This window comes from Puntigrus tetrazona, chromosome 18 (genome assembly GCF_018831695.1).
Source record: "Puntigrus tetrazona isolate hp1 chromosome 18, ASM1883169v1, whole genome shotgun sequence".
Classification (NCBI taxonomy): Eukaryota; Metazoa; Chordata; class Actinopteri; order Cypriniformes; family Cyprinidae; genus Puntigrus; species Puntigrus tetrazona.
In genome coordinates, this window is record NC_056716.1 from 4175758 (window position 1) to 4199593 (window position 23836).

A 23836-nucleotide genomic window follows, 5' to 3' on the forward strand; every position below is an offset into this window, starting at 1 on the left:
CAGCACTATGTTACAATAAGCAAAAATATAAAGTGCCTTTTTTTAATAGTAACTCATGCACTTTCTTACATTTGCCTTAAAATGGTGGCTATGTTATGTCGCTTGGTTGTTTTTGAACATTTGTACATTCAAGAACAAGTACATTCTCCACTCAAAGATGTTTTTTGCATGTTGTTTTTTCTTTAAAAAGATGGACAGTGGTCACGCTTCTCCTCGACGAGCGACAAGGCCCAGATCGCATCTGCCCGTCCCCAGCAGCAGAGGGGTTCAGCAGGTGAACACCTCCAGCAGTGCCCTTCAGAGTCACAGCAGCAATCCTAGCAGAGCCTCCACGAGCAGTAGAGCAAGGCAGCCCCCATCTCATAACAACAGAAACAACTTCTCACAAGACGACATCTGGTTCCTGGACCCCAACTGTAATGAAAACTACAGTAACCGTTGATAGACACCTCCCACTGCCCTCCTTTTGCCCTCAGTCTGTTATGTTGTGAAGTTTGGTTACTGGCAGCATTTTAGTATTTGTACATGTTGTCCATACTTGTTACACTATATTACATTGTGTACTTTGGGACCATAGTTTTAATATATTCAACTGTTTAAGTAAAGAACTCTGAGGAAAAAAAAAAAAAAGGACGATGAACTAACAAAAGAAAGACTGCTCGAACACTTTACAATTTACCTTTTAGGTCAAATGTTTTGGATCAAAGAGCTGGTAGTCTTTTTGCTCTTTAGTATTTTCAATCAATCGTGTTTTATGTTTAAATAAGTGAAAGGTGAGTTTTAAAAACTGTCGAAAATCAGGGTTTTACCAAATATGTGTAAATAAGAACTGGGAACTTAAATGTTGTATAGATTAGCGTGTGCGTGCGTGCGTGCGTGTGTGTGTGTGCGTGTGCGTGTGCGTGATATTGCGCTTGTACATTGGAGGAATTTTGAAGGGAAAATGAGAACTGTATATATTGTTTGTAATATTAAATTTTGGTTCATATTTTTTCACTTGTTTCCAAACGAACTGAATGTGGCAATAAGTACCGCCATCGCGAACACAGGATATTTTGTTTTCGTCCATTAAGCCATAATTAGTATTTTCAATTACTCTCATGCGTGCTCAGTGACCGGCTTGAACTTTGACTTTGTGAAACCCAACTTTGAAACGGAAGTGGCGCGCATTAACTTTTCGTTTTCTTCTATATTGAACATTTAGGATAAACAAGTATTATTTTAAAGTCAGTATTGTTCATATGTACAGAAGAGATTATAGTCGACCTCTGATGTTTAAATGTATTATAGTTGTCGGATGAGGTTCAGAGAAATTGTCCTGTTTCCTCCAAGCACAACAATTAAAAATGCACTATCCTAGACATCACCTCAGTGCTTGGGTTTTCTTTCTCCACGCTGCTAAAGCTAACACTGTGTTTGTTTGAAACCGAATCATTCAGCTGGAATCGTTTATCACCACCAGCTATGTTTTTGTGTCCTCTCGTCTGAAGCTTCCCACTATAACACAAGATAAGAGTGGAATGAGGTCATTGCTGGTGACCACATTGAGAGAGAAAAAAAAAACTCGAAGAGCGGTCTCGAAAAATATATTTGCTTCACAGAAAAGTCTTTTATATATATATATTTACACTTTAAAATAATCATCGTTTCTGTTTGTGACTTTCCTAATTCCACGATACGCCAAAATGTTTTGAAAATCGAGTAACTGTTACGCCATTTACGTGATTCATATGATGCCGTTTTGCTGCACTTTCAGAGGATGTCAGATGTTGGTCACACGTTAACTTAATAAATTAAATGTTCAAAGAAATATAACAGAAGAATACATTTGATTTGATCAAATGAAAAAGAACGGAGATAAATCATAAAAGTTACATTATACAATTTTTAAAACAATGTTCAATTATTCCTGGCCTCACTGTGTGTCCCATTGTGAGAGTACCTCTTGTGACATTAATGAAAAATACATCTCTCCATAATAAATGTCAAATGTTCTCATGATAGGTCATCCAATATTATGTACCATCTGGAGACCATTGTAAGCTTGATGAATTCCAGTTTGAGACGCTCAGAGACGGGTGTCTTGGATATTGTCCTCTGCCTCCTCCTGCAGTGTCTGTGTAACAGAGCTGAGTTTGGACTGAGGGGTGCGCATGCTGGAGTTCCGGCGAGGGAAGAGTTTGAGGCGCTCCGCTGGGCTTATGGCCTGCTTCAGATGACTGGTCTCATTCAGCAGCTTCTGAATGGAATCGTAGGTCTTCACTTGACCTTTGTCCATCATCTGCAACCGAGATAAGATGAGTAAAGGACAAATACTGAAATATACTGTATATTTTCTGGAAGCTATTTTCTAAGAGAAGTCTCTAACGAAACAATATGATGTGGTGACCCATGCTCTGAATTTGTGCTCTGCACTTAACCCATCTAAGCCGCGACTGCCAAAACTAGGTTATATCCATTAGGCCAGAATGCTCTTATGCTGACCACTGTTATATTTATTCGATTCAAATCAAGTAAAAACGGAAAATATGGAAAAGTGATTAGCATAATGTCAAGGTGTTCTTGCAGGTCATTGGTCTAAATTAAAGGGTTTGGACGATGTGGTCTTTAATGTTGACAACATTCATTTGGAGTCATTTCAAGTTCAAGCTCACAAGCATGCTATGGATCACGCATATGCAAATTTGAGAGATAATGTAAGAATACATTTAGGATGGTTTCTGCGCAACATTTATAAATGAGAGCCCTCATGTTTGAGCAGCCGTTAATCTAGTCTTTAGTGTTAATCACCAACTGGCCGAAAACTGTCGGTCTGAATAATCTTCTGGGCCTTGACAGTATTCACTATGTGGCAGTCAAGCCTCCCGGTTTTCATCCAAAATATCTTAAATTGTGTTCAGAGGTGTGTTAAACTGTACAAGAAAGACTCAGGAAGCTGACGGATTTCGGAAAATATCTTCATTTGTTTTCTGAAGATTGAGGTCTTATGAGTTTGGGACAATATGAAGGCGAGTAATTTTCATTTTTGGGTGAAGTATTCCTTTAAGTTTGTGTTTAGGGGAGAAAAGTAGTGCAATAGCCTTACCAAGAAAGACTGGCACTCGAGCAGCGGTTCCACTTTGTGTTCAGACAGTAATATAGTGCATGTGGAGAAAGACTGTCGTAATGTCTTCTTTAACACCTTTATTGTTCTAAAACCAAAGACAAATCACAGCTACTATTATTTACCAATACGTAAATTCATTGCATTTGGACTTAACAGCCAGTGGTGCCTGAACTCACATTGGATCGAGGTGGGCACTTGGCTCATCCAGGAGGAGGATTCGGGCTCCGCTGAGGATGGAGCGAGCCAGACATATGAGCTGTTTGTGGCCGTTACTCAGTACATAACCTCCGTATTCCAGCTGGAAGTCCAGTTTATCTGGAAACTGCTCAATCACTGTCTTGAGGCCGACCTTCACACATAAACACAGAAATAATTGTAAATCAAGCAAATACCTTCAGCAAATTGTCTATGACATACATTCAATTAACTAGACCTAATTTTCTGCCTTAATTAAATGATTTCTGATGACTCTAAAATAAAAACACAGTAATAATAAACACTGTTGTCAAAAACAATTACACCTAAATTATAACTAAAGAACAAGAGAACAAGAAGCGTGTAATTTCTGTGCCCGACATGACAGCATTTGGAAGATTAGCATATAATTATTCTTAAACAGATGACCTCATGTTTTGCTTTAGAAAAGGTCACTTATTTTATAAACAACAGATAGGAGACTTCACAAACCCCCCAAAATGGTAGCTGCATAAGATAATTAATAACTAAGAAAAAAAATATAGCTTGCAAAAACATGTAATATTTTTAATGCAACATTTCAGTCATTTGACCTTCATCAAGTATGAAGAAAAATTATTTGCTGTCTATATTATTTTATATAATTTTATTTAACGAATAAAATTATGTTACAACATGACAACATAACTGTAGCTTTAGTCAATGGTTTGAGTTTAGTTTAAGGCTACCCTCTACCCAGCCGGTTTGAGACAAATTACACCCTTCAACCTTAACTGCTGAGTGGCAAATAAAGAGTTGCCATAGTCTCAGCAGCAGAAACAATGCTTTTTCGGGTTGCTTTGAATTGCTCTAGGAAAAAAAGGGTCATCAAACCACTTGACCTCACAGTCATTGATCATTTGCTCTGGAGACACCCACCTCCTCCGTGACCCGCCACAGCTCCTCATCACTATGGCAACCGTAAGGGTCTAGGTTCATGCGAAATGGTCCCGTAAAGATGAAGACTTTCTGTGGTGGTGTGAAAGGAGATATTTACAAACATACATCATGAGATTGACTTATGAAGAGAGGATGAAAGCTGTTCCCAGAACCGCTGTTACCTGAGGCACCACACCAAAGGCTTTCCTCCACTTCTGAAGTGGCATTTTGTTCCAGTTAACCCCGTCGATGGAGATATCACCATCTGTGTAAACCAGCTTCAAGAGAGCATTGAACAGAGAACTCTTCCCAGAACCTGTTCGGCCCAAGATACCCACCTGAAAAAGATCACATGATCAAATTTCACAATAAAACAAAATCTGTGAATAGATTTACACCTAGGAAGGATGTTAGCAATTGTTAGCTAATCACAGCAGGGGTCGTTGACTTTTGAATCTACAATCTACGCCAATTCAAACAGGGCATTCCGATGAAGGGGTCAAAACAGGGACAGTAACTAGCCTATTACTTATAAATTGTGAAGTTTTTTGAAGCGGACCTCAGAGAATAGTACAAAAAAAACAAAACCACTAAAAACCAAAAGGCAGTTCACAACCCAAAATAGCATTTGACTTTTACACCCCACTGTTTAAAAATTCAGAATTCAGGTTATATCCCACTGTAATATCATGCTGTGAGACAACACTTTTAAAAAATGCACAGTTTGATGAAAGATTTGCATGTTAGCCTTTATTTTTCTGAAACTATTAAATGTTTTGAGTTCAAATCTGGACGTTGCTTGAACATACCCTCTGTCTGCCCTCCACAGTGAAGGACAGGTTCTTGAGGACAGCATGACCCCCTTCTGTGTATTTAACTGTTAAATTCTGCACATCGATCTGACCACGGTTGGGCCAGCTTGGGTCAGCCTGTGCATCGACGTTCTCGATAATCAGATCCGAACATTTGCTTTTGTCCGGTTTGGGTGTCTCTGATGGTAGGTCGATGAACTTAAAAACCCGGTCAACAGAACGCATCTGGAGGAAGAAGGATTAGAAGAGCTATGATGTAATCAGGTCCACTGAGGTCCAAGCTGCATGTGGTTTGTTTAGCCTTTAAATGATGCTTAGCCTCTGTGTTTGTGTGTGCGAATACAAACGCGCACATAATTACACCATGTGGCAAAAATAAAGCGGCACTACTGTATAAATGAGTATCAGTGTGATTGTAACTATTCTCCTGATAAGGTCAAAGTGAAGGAAAACAAAACGTTCTGTGCCGTGATAAGCCCTGTTAGCGTTGCTCTGACTTACTCAAACAATATTTTTACAGAACAGGACAATTTCTGCAGTCTAGAACAACTGAAAAACATGCAGTTTTCCATGAGGAAAACCAAAAAGGCACGTACCATTCCATCTACTGCAATGCTGGTGGCAACGCACCACTGGAAGGTGCCTAGAATGAGCATTGCCAGGCATATGACGATACCAATCTCACCCGGTTTATCCTCTGTGGAATAACGTACACACATTCACATGAACCAACAAGCAAGTATAAACATCAAGAACAAGGCTGCTCACAGTGACCTCACTTCTACACTTCAAAGGCATTTTCCAAGCACTGCTCACAATTACCTCTTAATAAAATCAATTGTCTGTAAAACCCACTAAATCTAGCGTTCACTGACTTTTTGGACCCACAGAGAACCGTCAAATAAACAGAGGCATCCGCACACTTAACATGCTCTACTGTTCATTTGGTTCACTCTTGCCTAGATACAGATGGAGAAGCGTTCTTACGGTTGGTTCCTACCGCAATCCAGGCGGTCAGTGTGAAAAAGAACACAAAGATGATATCGGAGCGGAAGAGGAACCATCGCAGAGTCGATAGGTAGAGGAACCAGGTAGCCGTGTGAGTGTTCAGGGTCTTGTGGAACAGGTTCTCAAAGTAGGCTTGCCGCTCAAAGGCCCTGATGGTCCACAAACCCTTCAGCGAGATGATGAGGTGGGAGAAAATGGGGCTACGAGCTGAAGAATAAAAGATGACAACAGTGCATATTCAATTTGAAGTCCTCTAAAGAAATACAATAGTACAATAATGCATTAATTTGTATGATGAAAAATGCAAAAAGAGGCATTCAGGTCATTCCTACTGTAGAACCCAAATCAATCTTCATTTTGGTATATGGGCCACTTTTAGGACGATTTTTGCAGCTCGACACCACCCATCTTTATATAAAATTAATAATTTAGGATTCTAATTAATATGTTATTCAGCAAGGCATAATGTTACAAAACAATTCTGTTACAATTAAATATTTTAATATTTGAACTGTTTGAAAAAGGTTGGAACTTTCTTTTCAAAAAAGTAACACTGTTTTCACAAAAAATGTAGCAAGAATGTAGCACAATGTTTGTAATAAAGTGTTATATATATATATATATATATATATATATATATATATATGTGTGTGTGTGTGTGTGTGTGTGTGTGTGTGTGTGTGTGTGTGTGTGTGTGTGTTGTGTATAACTAAATGCAAATGCATTTTCAATTCAGTTAGAACTTTTCATTATTTACAATTTGTTTGGGTCACCTGTCAATATTGAGCGCTTGAATTTTGCATTTTGCACACACTTCCAACAGCAGAAAGGTTCAGGAAGAGGAAGGAAGAAATAAAAGTCCTGCCCTCCGTCCTTTGGCCTTCAGGTGACCTCATACACAAAATGAACTGATCAACAAGTTCAGCTGCCCGTGATATTAAATCATCACATTTTTCTCATTCATCACGGCTTTCCTTGCAACATTCCTTTCCCTTTCTATAGAAAACACAATGCCTTTAGCTCCTCTTGTTTGAAAAACAATAGGATTGCGCAGTTTTCTGGGATCCCCGCCATGAAGCTTGTAGCCCATCAGTTGTGGACGATGAGTGAATGATATCAGGATAGCATCAGAGGAAATCCCTAGTCGGGTTTTTGCTAACCCACTATTACAAAGTACGGAAAGCCCTAGTTGCTTTCTCAGTGGCCCTGGACAAGCTGACAGTAGGAAGAGCGTCGACATCTGAAGTTAACAGGAGTTTTCTTCCTGTCTGCGTTACAGAGAGACCAACAGAAATGGGTCTGCCTTATTCAGAGATGTAATAGACCAATAGCGATTGGCCAAAAGACAAAGCTCTGACCTCTCGCCCATGCCACTTCCTCTGAGATATCCTTTTCTCTTTCTGGTTGACTCATCCATCCTCTGCTCCTCCCCTGTTTTTGGACCTAGCACTGACCTCCCATCAGTGACTTGTCTAACTGGCTTTTTCGTCCCTGGCAGCAAGCCACACGCCAGAGTGCGTCAGGAATGCCTTTGCCAACTGCAAAGACGTATCTAACAACTGCATGCAAAGAATGCACATATTGTCTGGCCTTACCTTCTGTCTCCAGCTGTTTAAGCTGTTGACCTGTTCGGAGAAAGTACTTCCTCATCACAATGAAAATAATGGCCAGGGGAGTTGCTGCGAGAAATATGTATGGCCGCACGATGGACACCACAAGAATACATCCAACCACCACCACAGTCAACTGTAATGGAGAAAAAAATTAGACTTTTATAACATTATAAAAGACTTCCATTTCAGATGAATGCTTATTTTGCATAGATTAAAATCTATGGATTTTTATAGATTTAAAATGTTTCTTAGGTACCAAATCTGCATATTAGAATTATTTTTTAAAAGATCATGTCACTGGAGTAATGGCTGCTGAAAATTCAGCTTTAAATTACTTTTCTATTTTATATTTAAAATTGTATATAAGTGTTTTTAGTGCAATAAAAGTGCTTTTACTGTATTATTGGTCAAATAAATGCAAAAACATATTAAAATATCTTTGATTTAAACACAATATTGGCCAAAAAAGCATGTACTGTATGTGTGTAAGAAATCATTCTAATCCATCTGACAGACTATATTATTATGATTTGGTACACAATCTTTATAGTACTGATGTATGTATTAATCAGTTGAAACTGAACTTTGTAGAGTGTAACGACTCAAGATGCTAAAGTGAGCAACGCTGCACTAAATCGACATTCATCTACCCATCTATTCAAGGCTTTTGACAATAAAAGTTTATCGAAGGAGGCTCCAACCTGGACAAAGTCAAACATGAGGAGAGGAAGCATGTCATCTATGGTGGCCATATCTTTGGTGAACCTATTCATGATTCGGCCTTCAAAAATGACATAGAGATACAAATGGCGTTACAATGCGAGAAACGGCACCTGTGTAAAAATGTTTGCTTCGATTTATTTCAGCTTATGATAACACTGACCTGTCTTCATGGTATTGAGCACAGACATGGGTGCACTGAGAACAGCATGCAGCATCTTCTGGTGCAGTTTCTTGGAGATTGTGATCATAGTGTGCACGAAAGGAAGACCCCGGAAAAATCCCATCGCAAGGAGGCTCTCTGAGGTGGCCACGTAGATGTAGAGAATGTAATAGCTGCTTGTCTCGGTCACGATAATTGCATAGCTTTTTCCAGGTGAAGACATGTTGGAGTTTTTTGTCATATTTGGCTCAACTCGCTGGTACTCTTCTTTCCAAAGTTCACTACAACAAAAAAAATTAAAATGCAGTACTTTGTTGATTGATTAAAATGACTCTCAGACTATTTATGAAGAATGCTTGACAAAGAAAGATTCCAGTTCTGCCTAGAAAAGAATTAAGGAAAAACACATACTCAGTTATTAGAAATATCCCTGCTACAGATCCTGCAACCTAAAAACACACAAAAAAGAATGAATGTTTAAATAGTTTTTGAAAGAAGTCACCATCAAAAAATTAAATAAAAACTGTGATATTGTAAAAAAAGTGTCTATTTGTGTCTATCTATCTGTGATGGCAATGGCAATTTTTAGAATTTTTTCATCTTTGATGAATACAAAGTATCTACTAATATCAAATAATATCAAACTTTTCAACAGTGGAAACATTAACAATATTAATTTGTAATGCACAGCATGTCAGTATACAGTTCATGAATACATGCACAAATTATTAGGATTACCTCAATTGCAGCAATAATGAAGATGAAGATCAGAACATAAAGAAGACTTTTATTATTTGACACATATCTCACATATGTGTTCCACTTTGTTGTTTCAAATACCTCCTCTTTTTCATCTATTTCATCAACTAAGCATGCCTGCGAGGAGAAGCAAATCAGATAAAGTTAAAGGCATAGTCCAGACAAAATTTTAAATGACCCCATGTTTTACTCATTCTAACACCATCCTTAATGTATATGACTCCGTCTTTGTCATATAAAAAAATGTCCTGAATAGGTTATGAGATTTTGAAGCCTGAAAGTGCATCCATCCATTATATACAGACGTGGACAAAATTGTTGGTACCCTTTGGTCAATGAAAGAAAAACTCACAGATTTTGAAGCCTGAAAGTGCATCCATCCATTATATATATATATATATAATTCTTGCAAGATTAGTATATTCTCACCATTCTTTACGGTATGCCTAAATCCTATGTCATCCTATGTCTAAAGCAAGAGATTATGGTTAGTAAATTGTAAATCCGTTTAAATATGGACATTTTTTTAAAAACAAATGCATTGCTTCACTTCACTTCAGAAAGCCATCATTAACCCTCTGGGACCATGTGGAACACTTTTTATGATGGATAGATGCACTTTATTTGACAAAATCTTGACCCCCGTTATAAAGCTTGGAAGAGCCAGGACATTTTTTTCTTTCATTTGAAAGAGGAAAGTCATATACAATTTGGGCAAACTATCCCTTTAAAGCCTCAAATGCAAAGTAAAATGGTGCAGTAAGTGCAAGAATTTTCCGCACCTCAATGTTCTCTTCCTCTAGGACCCCTGTGATTTCATAAGTGCTGTCTGACAGGCGGCGGGTATAGATGTCCAGCTCAGATGCTAGCTCGCTCTGAGGCACGACGGACAACCGTCTACGGAAAGATGCCTGAAGTTGGTCTCGGCGTCCCTGGCCTTGTGCATTAGTCATAAAAGCTAACACCGACTGCCTCCTCTGACCAGCCATATGCACTCCATGATTATGATACACATCGCTTCCCATAAAGGACTCATCCACTAGCTCGTTCTCTGGTACCAGGGAGAACTTACGGTCAGGTAACGTCCTCCGAACCTCTTCCTCAGGTATCTGAATGAAGGACGCCTTACGAGCTGCTCCAAGAGTGTTAACGATAACTGAAGATTTTCTTTCGTCTATGTACACGGGCATGGATGGGGCCACCTGGCGAAAAGCAGAGCGCTCAGGTCGCATGCCTGCGCTCTCATCCACCGAGACACGGTGGAGAGTCTCTGTGAGGATGGAGCAACGGCGCTCTGCACTGACATTGTCATAGGCCTCCAAACCCAAAAGCAAAGAGCTGAAATCAGGCCGTTCTGACTGAAGCTCTGAAAAGGTCCCGTAGAAAAAGCTTTCACCGTTGTGGAGCAGTAGGATCTTATCAGCCCGCTTTAAATGCTCAATCTTATTTGTTACCAAGATGCGTGTCTTAAAGGCCATCAGCTTACACAGACATCTGGGTAAATACATAAAAATGAGGTCACACGTTAATATTTCTCACATTTAAGCTAAATTAACTACAGTACTGTCATTTCTTTATTAAGAAGCTAGAATTAATTTGCTATTTGTGAACAGGGCATAACAGTACCAGCCCATTTTTGGCGCTTGAAGTATTTTTGGTACTAAGAAGAAGCCTTAGTTTAAGAATCATAAGCCATTAACCAAACATACAGTAACCAGTGGTGAATCAACATTACAAACTTTGATTTGAAGCAAAAAAGTTTTTGGAAATTGTACAAAAAGATAGATAGGGTACTTAATGAAGAACTACAATCCCATGAAGCACTGTGAACAGCACAATCTAATTAAAAAGGATTGATAAACAAAACTTCTGTATAGGGACCAATTCTCACTTTTAACTAGTTGCTTATTCGCGTATTTTAGAATATTAGCTGTTTATTAGTTCTTATAAAGCACATATTCTGCATGACCATATTCTACGTCTCTAATCCTACCCAATTCTTAGAAACTAAAAAACTATCTTACTAACTATTAATAAGCAGCAAATTTGTTGTTAGAGTTATATAGAGAGAGAATTTTACTGTTAAACATGATTGTTTAAGAATTAAGTCGAAATATTTGGGGGTGGTGCCTTCAACAGAAGCATAAAGGATTCATCAACAACCTTGTAGGACATAATAAATCTGTCTTTAGGTTTATCGGGGTTTTTTTTTTAAATTATCGTTAAAATCAATGGGATTTTTATTTTTTTACTAGAAACTAACTGTTGCACTTTGATGTAAAATATGTTTCAAAAATAATTTTTTATATGCACCTAATTTAATCAAATACCTCATTATTTTGTTAAATTAATCCAAATACATACTTGTCGAATATTTCTTTTTCTGTTGCAATATCCAGGTGAGTAAATGGTGCATCAAGCAGGTAAACATCAGCATCTCTGTAAATAGCCCTGTGCAGAAAAATATATATATATTACTTAATAAACTTAAATTCAATTCATTTTTAAGGAATAAAATTGGTAAACTCTGCAAACTAAAGACATACTAACAATGTAAACTTTGCTGGAAAAATAAATAAATAAATAAATAAAATGAATAATAAATGCATTATGTAACAACAGCACTGTCACATCTCTGGACTCTTTGTTTATGGTTTTTTTCTCGTGCCATGTGCTCCCTGTGCCCTGCCTTCCCTCCATGTTCATTATATCATTGTCTTCAGCTGTGTCTTGTTAATTTAGTTAATTTCCTCGTGTATTTAGTCCTGTGTGTTTTGAGTTCACGTTGTCCGATTGTCAATGTCCATATGTGGTTTTTGTCCTGCCTGCCTGTTCTGCCTGCCTTTGTATCTTTATTTTGCTGTTTTGGGATTAAATCCATTTAAATTCATTTTAAGTCTCGTGTGCTTAGTCTCGCGAAAGCGCGAACGTGACAAGCACTGACAGGGGAAAGCTTTTATACAAACAAACAATAACTCAAAGTCTCTTCATTTTATGACTGCAAGATTGTATTTAATTATTATATTAATAATTGAGTTTATGGCCATGTAAATCCGACAGATCGAAGAACAAACTTCCTGGTGTTATGTAACAATGTGTTTTGACAGTCATTAAAAAGTCATACGTATATGATTTATTTTCTTCCCTAAAGTTCTGTGGGAAAGACCAGCCGTGGGGCAAGTGGGGAGTTAAACTGCAGGTGCTGGTGTACATCTGAGGAGTTGAGAGATGTTCAAGTTTAGGTGAGGAAATGTGTGACATACCTGGCCAGAGCCACACGTGCCTTCTGACCCCCACTCAAGTTTAACCCCCCCTCTGCCATGGGCGTCTTATCCTTCTCAGGAAGAGCAGCCAGATCCTATTAAAATATCAGCAATATCATCATGTACAGCAAAGGAAAGCAATACATTACACAACAAAGGAGAAGATTTAGGGAAATTTAACCCCAACATGCTTTTACCCAAGTCTGAAGTACGCTGACAAATACAAGACAACACACACTTACAGCAGCAGTTGGTAAACTGTGTGTTTAAAGTTGCTTAAAAACCTTTTTGACATAAATTAATGGAAACGCTCGTGCTTAAAAAAAAACTTGACCACCTTAAGATGAACCACATACCACTTAAAATGAGTTTGTAGGAAGTACTTACCTTGTCATTAACTCTGTTTGTCCGTCGAAGTAGCATTAAAAATAATAATTAAATGAAGTGATGCAGTGACAAAGATTTTTAAAAGCCTACACAAACAAATGAGCGGAGGCCTAGATGTCTTTAAAATGGAAATGCCAGGGTTTACTGCTCAGACACAAAAGACTGAAATGCTAGTATATCAGTGCCACAAAGGAAATTTATATGATGACAACATCCATTTTTATTAGATCCTGCTGTTTCGTTGAGAGCTTGTTGCTAACTCATGATTCAGGAGATTAAGCATGCTGGGAAATAAACTGAATAAAGATAATAACAACACTTTGTAGCTTGTTGCTAGTTAGCACATAAATGGCTAACTTCTCACACTCTGTTGTTATGGCCTAGCCTACCATTGTGATGACAATAGCAATAGCCACCTCACACTGCTCCATAAGATCTCCTGTTGTTAGAGTCTAGATGTTTCATAACAAACAGTCATAAATCGTGCTTGTAATCACCATTTACCGTGAAAACATGTTTTGTTTGAAAGGAAATGTGTTTACTTTTCTTCCTATGGGAAACATGGGAACTGAGACAGACTAAATATCCCAGGTTTACCCTTCAGAAAAAAATCTTTGTTAATTAAATATCTAAAAATATAATCTGAAAATATATTATAAATTGTATAATATTATATTGCAGTAATATATCATGAGCTTTTACCTATAAATAAAAATATACAGTTAAACATTATATTATATAATATTATATTATAGTAATATCTAAAATGTGTTTTTTTCCCTATAGCAAGAAATATATTTCTCGCCTAACTAGTAAGTTTTTTATTCTTTTTTTCAGCCTAAACAGCTTTTGTTCAAAGCAAGAAAAAAAACTATGTTTGCCGATTTGGTGAAAAAAAAAAATTTAACAAAAATACTTCACTACATATTATATGAAATCTTTGTGAATGTAATTTACGGGTTTTTTTTTTGCAGCTTTTGTAAAACATTGCAATATGATTTTCACTACACAAATCTCCTCCACTAGCAGGGATGAATCTCACACGTCAGCCTAATGCTTGGAAATGACTGTGTTGTCAGCAGATCTCCTGGCTCTGACTGTCCTTTCATGTAAGACTCAATTAAACAAGGGGCCTGTCACTCAACACTTTGGCTGCTGATAGCTGCACACGATTGGCCGATTTGGTATCAAGAGATTGAGGGTGAGGGGAGAAAACCATGAAAAGAGTAATATGACACAGTTCTATGTCTAACAAAGGTTCTCAGTTCAATTGCCAGGTGAGCATTCCATGTAGAAAAAGAGAGAGAAACAGAAAAAAGGGAGGGTGAGAGAGGGAAGACAGAAACAGAAGCAAACCAGGAGCCAGAAACATGAGAGAAAACAAAGATGAGGACTAGTTAGTTATAAAAGAGATGAGTGAGGTCAGGCAACATAGTGTGACTGTGAGGTGATGTAAAAATGAGAAACAGGGAAAGAAATTGGAAATAGGAGTAAAAGTAAGGAAATGAGAGAGACAAAGAGTGGACTGAAGAGCATTAATTTGTCAGTACCTCCTCAAGCTGGCATGCTTTGACCACACTTTTGTAGCGATACTCATCATAGGTCAGACCAAAAAGGATGTTGTCTCGGATGGTGCCAGGCATAATCCAGGCTGTTTGGGAGGAGTAGGAGATTCGACCGCTGTGTCGGATCTTCCCAGAGGAGGGAACCAGCTCCCCGAGGATGGTCATCAACAATGAGCTCTATAAATACAGACGTTATGTCTGAACAATGACAACCTTACAGTTTCCTTTTAACAAATGTTTGCTTTCCCTTAAACAGATAGCTTTACTCAACCTTTTGGATTTTACCTTATTTTCATTTTATTAAAGGCTTCACACTGTAGTGTACTTGGCCTTTCGCTTACTCACTGTTATTTGTTATATTACATGTTAGAATGATTTAGTTTCTTTTCCTACACTAATCTTTGACTTAAAAGTAGAAAAATGTGTTTATTTATTTATTTTTCTTTAATCTTGAAATAAAATATATTATCAATTAATTAAATAATTCTATTAATATTTATAATTCATATACAACGTATTTATGTGCATTTCAGTACTACTTGCATTGACATATATTTACGAAAGGTTTGAAAATAACGGCAAGCACTCTGACCTTCCCAGATCCCATAGAACCAGTAACAGCCAACATCTCTCCTTTCTTCAGGTTCAGACTGATGTCCTTCAGCACGGGGGTGACATATAGGTTGGTAAAGAATAGGCCTGCATCTCCATTGTGATGGCCATTAGCTTTGTTCTCCTGTTTTATCCTTTCCAGAAGTTCACCGGGACCCTGATGAAACACAGATTTATGCTTTACCACACAAGCACAATTAATGCATTAAAAAAATCTTTTGTTTTCTTTAAATACTGACTTCAGTTTGGTTTCATGGGTCATTAGCCATGTAGCTACTGAACTGAAAATGCAATTCATATTCAAATAGACTGAGAAACTGTAAATATATAACATACCAATTAGATCTTTATACCTGCTTCTAATAATGAGACACGTTTTTAATCTAAAAGATTATGGATACATAACTATACCTCATCCCAAGAAGCAGTCACATCTTTAAGTTCCAGTTCTGTGATGCTGAGATCATATTCCATTAACTTGTATTCCTCCTTGCTAAGAAATTCCTTGAGGAAATGGGTAAGTTAAGTAGAGCTTTGAATAAAGGGAAGACCACAGTAACAACAACATTTTCAGTACAGTTTACAGCATTACACTAAGAATACACTTTAATACTCTCACTCTGTATTTTCCAAAAAAAAAAACTTTTTGCATATAGTTTGTACTGTAGATGCATAAGCTCCACTACAAGTGTCAGCCACAACAGTGGACTCACTTCAATCTTCCAAATAAGCCGCATGGTGTCGTACCACATCTGGATGGAGCCGGGCAGTTGTCGAGTGACAGTCATACGCAGCACCATACAGTAGGAGAGAGTGGTGAATATGCGACGGAGGTTGATACCACGGCTGAGGGCATGAGGCACGATTGCGGCCACAATCACAAAGATGGCCGAGAAAAAGTATGCAGAGCTGTAGAAGTAGCGCAAGGAGCCAATCTTCCTGGTCAACTTCACTTCATCCCTACACACAGTTTACAGGAAGTAAGGATGACAAACATGTCCTTGAAGTCCCTCAAGTTTCAGTGCTTGCACTACTTTTGTTCAACTTGTAGCCAAATAATGAGAAAGATCCAAATTTCCTATCAAAGCCATGCAGATGACATCCAGGTTCAACATCTGCCAATACAATGATGAAATTAACAGTTGGATGCACCACAGTCTTCTTCAATTAATCAAAGAGAAAACATTTACATGTTATGTAGTCATTACATTTGGAAATAAACATGAAGTTCTCAAGTTGAATGCATACCTTTACTCTAGGGGTCAAAAAGCAGAGTCAGACATTACGTTTCAGTAGTTATGTTGAAGCAATAAGTAAATCAACATATTACCATCTTAAAAAATAATATGTCTTGTTTCTAGTCAAGACTTGTTGAATGCTCTTATCACTAACAGGATTATTGTAATGGACTCCTCACCAGACTTCCTCATATATAATGCTGGTGCCAGGATTCTGAACAGAACCAGAAAATCTGAGCAATTCACACCAGCCCTCAGGTCTTTGCATCATTTTGTTTTTATCATAATTTGTATTATTTTTGCATGTGATTATTTTATAATTATTTAGAATCGTTTTTAAGTAAATCACTTTAAAACAATTGTGTAAAAAAATACAAATAAAAAAAGTATATATTAACTATATTAAATAAATAGTATAAATAAACTTGCTTTGCCTTGCCTTCCCCAGAAGAAGAATGCCAGATGGGTAGGATATTTGGAGACTGTGTCATGAGATATCAAATAGCTAAAAAAACAACGACACATTGATTCTCAGAGACTAAGCTGATAACAAAAACACAAAGGCATACCGTGTGCTGCCATAAATGTAATACTACAGAGAAACAGTGGGAGACTGTGGCTTCAGGTTTCTCTGATCCAGACCAACTATTCTGATCCAAAATCTCTTACAAAAGAACTTCACTTAATCTAGAAGTAGGAATTAAAGCACTAGGATAGAAATGTAATTAACTGAAATATCAACTTTAACTGTTAACTTTAATTAAATCACTCATTTCTCTGTTTGAGACTTATCTATGCTCCACCCTATCTCAAAAAAAACAAACAAAATCTTTTATCAATTAACATGGAAACAATTTAGCTTTTGCAAAGTTCTGGGTTGATTAATTTGCCATAGTTTTCCAATTCTAAATTATTTATAGTATTTATTTAAACAGATTACTAAGCATCCTGTACAGTCCATTTTTTTGAGAACGTCTGTGAAAAAAACTACTTACGTGTATATATTTAAAAAATAGAGTTTGAGTTGTTTTTAATAAAAGAACATCCTACAAATCTGTTTGGGTCTTACTGTCTGATATTCTTGATGAGGGTCTCCATTATCTCCTCCCAGCCATAGGCCTTCACCGAATGCAAGTTCTCCATGATCTCTGAGGTCAGAGCTAACCGTTTGTTAGTCAGTAGCACCTTTTGTGCTCTAAAGAAAAGCAGAAAAAGGTAGAAAATTGTAATGATGTGTTTGTTCTTAGAGAACTTTACACCCTGTACACAACAAACTTCAATGTGGGTGTTTAATACATCTGACTAATGTCTACAGTGGTGTCTCGTGAGTGAAGACACTGAATACAGACAATATCCATACTGAATTAAACTTGATTGTGAGTTTGTGTGTGTGGCAATCTGTCTCAGTAGCAGATCTAAGCAACATTGTTTACATTTCTCAAAGGCACAAGGTTAACCGGCCTCCTGATTACAGAAGCAGAAGTGAACTACCTGTCCAAACCCTTCAAAGACTTTAACCAGCATGAATCACAGCTGGAATGTGTGTTTCTGTGGGAGCATAGTTCGAGAGATATTTCTAAAACAAAGTTGTACCAGTTAGAGTCTAACAATGGGAATATCTCTGGGCAAAATTCACTTTTTGGTTTTAGGATGTAGGCAAACAGCAAATTTGAGACTTACTTGTAAGGACCCATTTTATGTGAGAGAAAGGCCTGCAAGACACCCAGCAAAGAGATAGCGGCAAGTGCACAGAAGCTATTGACATCAATGAGTTCCCAGATAAGCCCTGTACACAGGATGCATTGCAATGGTGATATCCATACAAAATGGGCCATACCCAGGCTCTATACCAAAAAAAGAAGAAATGCAACATGCATTGTATTAAATTTTAGTGATTAATAAAAAATGAATGCTTTATTTGTTTACTTTTAAACGTATTTATGTCAAAGGATGACATCTAGGAGCTTCTGCACATTTGCAGAGGTACAAAATACAGCAAAACCATCTCACACATTCCAAGGAAAGGACACTTGAAGAACCCACATTAAACAAAGGTGCTAATTGCTTCAGACCACTTACAGAGTGTATCAATATTCAGCACATTGGCTCTACCTTCTTAAGGCGTTCCAGACTTCAGCTACGCTCTCCCATTGAAGTACTGTGCTAAATTTAATGCTCTGCCAACATGTTAGCAGCAGTATTAGGTTATTCATTTCTTTTGGTAAGCCTCTTTACAATTTGGCCATATACACACTACCATTTGAAGGGTTGAAAGAAATAAACACAGTAGAGACATTTACATCCTTACAAAACATTTTGATTTCATACAATTTTGCTGTTCTTTTGAATGCTCTAATCATCACAGAATTTAGAAAATAGGTTTTTCACAAAAATATTAATCAGCACAAAAAGTCTTTTCATATTAATAAAAAAAGTTTCTTGAAAAACAATTTTGCATACTAGAATTGACCATATCCCACTGATCCATGTGAGACTGGAATAATGGCTGCTGAAAATTATTTTCAGACAAGTACAGTATGTTAAACAGTCTGTAATATTAGGGGCCTTTTTACAGGTGTTTTTTATACATTGCATTTTGTTGTGTTTTAGGGTTAAAGACAAAAAACAGAGTATCACAGGTGACCTACCATCCAATAAACATACGTAATTTGCTCTTTTCTTACTTGCCTGATCAAATTTGCCCAGGTTGGCTGACATCAGACTGACCAGTTGACCTGTGCTTATCTTGTCCAAAACTCGGCTAGAAAGTTTCAAGGTCTAAGAGTCAAGATTAAGAGAAATTCAAACACTTAATATACTGTTATTTTAAAATACTGTGTTTTTATTGCATATTTTGTACTAGTATAAATGGCCCAGATTTTAAGGAATGATATTGGTGTCAGGGACAGATGATAGTAAATAGAGAAAACTAGAAACAAACCTTTTTATAGATTATGCTAAACAGCGCGATTCTGATCTGCATGCCCAGGCGGTGCAGCCCAAACATCGCAGGCTGGAGGAGGAGAAAGCGGGCGGTGAATAGCAAGCCGAGACCAAAGGCAAGAAAGTAACCATTGGCTCGTTCCGGTTCATGGACCGGGTCAAATGATGCAATTATCCGTCCCAAAAGCTGCGGCTGCACTGTTTTTGTAGCCTCCTGAAAAACAGTAACAGAAGTGGCATCTTCATATTCAGATTTACAAGCTTATAATTGCCATTTACAGAGACGCATCATTACAAATTGATATCCAAAGCACATGCATACAACATCAAAAAATGAATCAAACGAGAAGTGGATGAAAATCTAGCATGAGGTCAGAAGCTGTAAGTCCTTCGCTGAGAAAGTCACACTGCACTGTTACCTGCAGTACACAGCCAGGAATCACACAACTTCATACCAATGAGCCAGCGATATCCACCCATGTGCCAACAAATTGGCAAATATACACTTCATGCGTTTGGACTCTTTTGTACCAAGCTGTTGCATTTAGAGATCAACACTCCAATGGAAGAACAAAAAGAAACTTCACAGAATCTATCTGGACACTTACGCCTATATATAGTAGGAAGCCAAATAACAGAAAAGGCCATATGAAGCATCGTGCCAGTGCTCGTAGTAGACTAGGCTTTTTCCTTCCAGATGCAACTTCTCTGTCCCATTCTCTGTTTAGGGAAAGAGAGAAAACTGAATGGAACAGTTAAACAGCATCCACCCACCCACAATAAACTGGGTATGGTCCACATTGTTTAGTGCAGTCCTATATAACCAAGGTGATTTAGCGAACTTATTAAACAGAGCAAAGAGACCTTGACAAGCTTGGGGAAACGGCAGAGACTGCTCCAACCTGTTAATTGTATAAAAAGTTCAAATTCCCAGCAGTGCCACACATTAGACGAATAACAGAAATGCTCATCATCTATCACTCACCAGGAGCCTGGCACTTTAAAAGGTCACATTTGATGCCCATTAGCAGGGCACTGGCATGGATGTATTGTGGTCTATGTGAGACATGGCATGGGAGGAACTTTACTGGAATGGGCAAGGTGACATTTAAGGGGGTTGCCTACATTTCATTCTTCTTTTCTCCTTTCTTTTGTCAAAAAACATCAGACAAACACCTAAAGGTGTGATATTTGGCTCTGGTGAGTAAAAGGAGCTCTGAGGATACTGAAAGTCACAATAGAAACCAAGATTGTGAGTCACTTCACTATGTAAATTTGCTCACTTTACAAAAAAAGAGTTCTTTCATTCTAGTTCTGGTTACTGAATAAAGGAGACATGAGGAAATATATTCAGTAATAACATCAAAATGCAGAGGAAACATCAATATATGTTAATTTTAAATATGAAATTGTCCCTAATTCTCATGCCAATGTAATTGGAAATGCAATAAACATGTTTCGTTTATTAGAACGATTAAATCTTTTCTGTATGAATCTAAATGAATATATCAGTTTAAACAACATTTGATTAAATAATCAGTAGAAGGTGAGAACACAAATACTAACTTCTCCAAACGCTCTGCAAGGATGTCTGCAGCATCTTTACTAGGAGCTTGATAAACATCAGATGGCCTCAGTTTCTCCTTAAAACCCTTTCTCATTATAGGGTTTGTCCACCTGTAAACAGTCAGAACAAACGTTGAAAAAGTCTTTATTGTGATTTTTTATTATTTTTTAAGGTTTGGCCTACGTGTAGTCATGCACTAAGGTATCTTTACGCACAGTTCTATAAACATGCTGGAGTCAGGACTGGTGTGGGAATTATTCAAATAACTTGATTTCGTTCTTGAAACAAAAGCCATTCAAACTAAAAAATGTTTAATTTTTTTACAAAAATTAAGTTAGGTAGTAAGTTCTAAATAGCTGAATGAAAGCGTTCGAACGGCGCACTGTTGCTATGGTTACCACCTCAGTCGAACCCAACTTCTGTTTGTGAACGTGTACAGTAAGCGAGCCTACTTCCTCTGGTTAAATTTTAAAACTTTTTAGATTGTAGAATCGTTGTTCGAAAACACCTAAAGAGTATTGCAAATACCGCATATACACAATAAAAAGTAAACTTTCTTCAGAGGGGTCAGAGTTACAGAACGTGCTTGAATTAAACTTGGCTGTTATTAAAATGTTTCTATGAATATATCAGGCATTAGGTGCAGTAGTCTTCACGTGTGGAGAAAAAAAAGTATAAATGTGAATAAACTAGAAAAAAATCTCTGGTATTTATACACGCACGTGTCCTATAAAGCACAGCGTTTTGTTGTCAGCTCAAACGTGGACGCACAAAACATTTCATATTTTGGTTGCACCTTACCAGAAGAAGTATTTTGAGAGGCAGCTGGCATCCTCCACAGGTGATCTCTGCATCCTAAAAGTACCCCGGGGGTGACACCGCTTAGGTCGGGTGTCAGCTTAACGCCACTCCGCCGAGCGAGGATCTCTGGCGCTGTCCTCCACCGCGCGCACGGTTCAGCGCTGAGATCTTCGGTTCAGTCGCTGCCAGTATTTAGATGATGAGGAGGATTTCTCGACTCTCAAACCGACAACGAGAAGTAACTCGCTTATAAAGAGCGCATGCCGACAGCGGCGCTGTGATTCAGTGAGAGAAGTGCGCTCTCTCAGCCCCAAATGCCACGGATCCTTTGGGCATGCCATCCTCAAACTGTCAGTCTTTTACAGAGATGCTCACGTGTTACTTTACAAGAGCAAGTGGCGTGTCATCAGCGGAGAATTTCGTGGTGTTCGAGAAAGAACGTCAATACTTTTAACGCATGCAAGTCGACTGCAGCTATTGTTTAATTTCCTGATTTCATAATGCTTGCCAATGGAAAAATAAATGACTAAAGAGATTTAAGGTCTTAATATTGTAAGAAAATAAATAAATAATAGAAAATGTCCAATGAAGAACAAATATTTTAGATGCTACAATACTATCCCTGATTAAAATAGCATATTTGCAACACTGATTTTAATTTCATTGCACGAAAGGTCAGATGTTAAGATTTTTTTAAAGAGTTTATGCAGCTTACGTGGGGCATAGCATATATTGAAAATAGCATAAATGCTATAAATATATTGAAATTTTAATTAGGTTGTTTTTAATTAGGTAATTTTAAGTAGGTTTGTTTTAATATTAAAATATTATAAAAAGCCTAGAATTACAGCAGAGTGAGCCTAGGCTACTCCCGGTGCTGCCTTTGTGGAGCCATGTAAATTATATAATTGTTTTGATAGTCCAGTGCTGCAATGAGAAAAACGATCACATGAAGTCTATTCAGTGTTCCCACTCATCTGGCAACTTTGTGTCCACTGTGAAAGTTTTAAGTAAGCTACAGCGTGCATGAATACACAGGAACACACTTTAGTAAACGGACAATCTTAACCATAAACATTTTACAGGCTATGTGTTAGTTTAATATACTCCTGCAAATGTTGAAGTGAAGTTTATTATGTCTTTAGATAATTCAGAGTTCAGCTTTGATAAACACCCTGGTCATATGGCCAGTCTATCACAGGCTCATATAATATAGCCTGGTCGTTTGAAATTTAATGAGGTCTGGGGTGGGGTTAAGAATTGTGCTAACCCCTACAAATACAACCATATATAAACACTTTAATAGAGATAGACATGTAGATGTTTTGGAGGGATGAACATTATACAATATTAAATTATACCATATTTATTTAATCAAAATGTGTTAATATTTTACTGTTATTACTAAGTTAGTTACTCAGCAACATCTTACTGTTATACTTTTCGTTAATAACCATTGCTATATAGTCAATAACTTTGTCTAATGTTCTTACAATGTTTTTAGCATGACCAACAGGTGCTACAGAGCTACTGTTATGCTGATAACATTTCTGATGGATAATAATATCATGATGTGTTTTGCCTTACGGAATGTTGTATACTGTCACCTGTCCAGTTACCAGCGATGTTAAAAAGAAATGTAATAAACCTAAATGATATTTAAAGATATATTACCTCAGTTGCATTTCCACTCCCTAGTTTTTAGGTCTTGATTTTTAATTTATTGTGAAATAATGATTATAACAAATCTTAGTACTATACTGCACTGAAGAATTACAAGCAATGACTGACAATTCTTGAAATAGTATAAGTGAAAAGACCCCCCACCACCAACAAAAACACTTTCTCATCGGATCTACACACTCCTGTTTTTCAGGAGCTGGGCCTTGCCTCTCTGAATGCTTCAGAATACCAACTAAAACTCTGAATGCTTCAGCATACCAAGACATTTTGGACTATTCCATGCTCCCAACTTTGTGGGAACAGTTTGGAGCTGGCCACTTTCTCTTCCAACATGAAGACATAGATGTGTCCATGTCCATAAAGACATAGATGACAGAGTCTGGTGTGGATGAACTTGACTGGCCTGCGCAACGTCTTGACCTCACCCCGATAGAACACCTTTGGGATGAATTAAAGCGAAGACTGAGAGCCAGGCCTTCTCAT

The 23836-nt window shown here is 37.6% G+C and overlaps 2 protein-coding genes across 3 annotated transcripts in view; one reads left to right on the forward strand and one right to left on the reverse strand.

Moving 5' to 3' along the window:
- The window catches only part of cttnbp2 (cortactin binding protein 2), a 40123-nt gene extending 38762 nt beyond the window's left edge, over nt 1-1361 (forward strand). For both annotated transcript variants that reach the window (XM_043264536.1, XM_043264535.1), the window contains exon 23: nt 191-1361. In XM_043264536.1, coding sequence (XP_043120471.1) covers nt 191-442 — 252 coding nt within the window. In that variant the 3' untranslated portion in view covers nt 443-1361. The remainder of the gene's footprint in view (nt 1-190) is intronic.
- A 123-nt stretch (nt 1362-1484) lies between these two features.
- cftr (CF transmembrane conductance regulator) lies at nt 1485-22017 on the reverse strand. The gene is made up of 27 exons (XM_043264537.1): nt 21671-22017; nt 20869-20979; nt 19911-20022; nt 19301-19516; nt 19048-19137; nt 18040-18203; nt 17429-17554; nt 15835-16081; nt 15533-15625; nt 15102-15278; nt 14495-14686; nt 12558-12652; nt 11659-11745; nt 10077-10788; nt 9274-9411; nt 8947-8984; nt 8536-8816; nt 8354-8433; nt 7635-7785; nt 6019-6246; nt 5628-5728; nt 5029-5256; nt 4402-4557; nt 4220-4309; nt 3283-3455; nt 3086-3191; nt 1485-2281 (listed from the first exon to the last, which is right to left on the reverse strand). The coding sequence occupies exons 1-27, from the start codon at nt 21721-21723 to the stop codon at nt 2069-2071; spliced, it is 4458 nt and encodes a 1485-aa protein (XP_043120472.1). The 5' UTR covers nt 21724-22017; the 3' UTR covers nt 1485-2068.
- Nucleotides 22018-23836: the final 1819 nt, after the last annotated feature.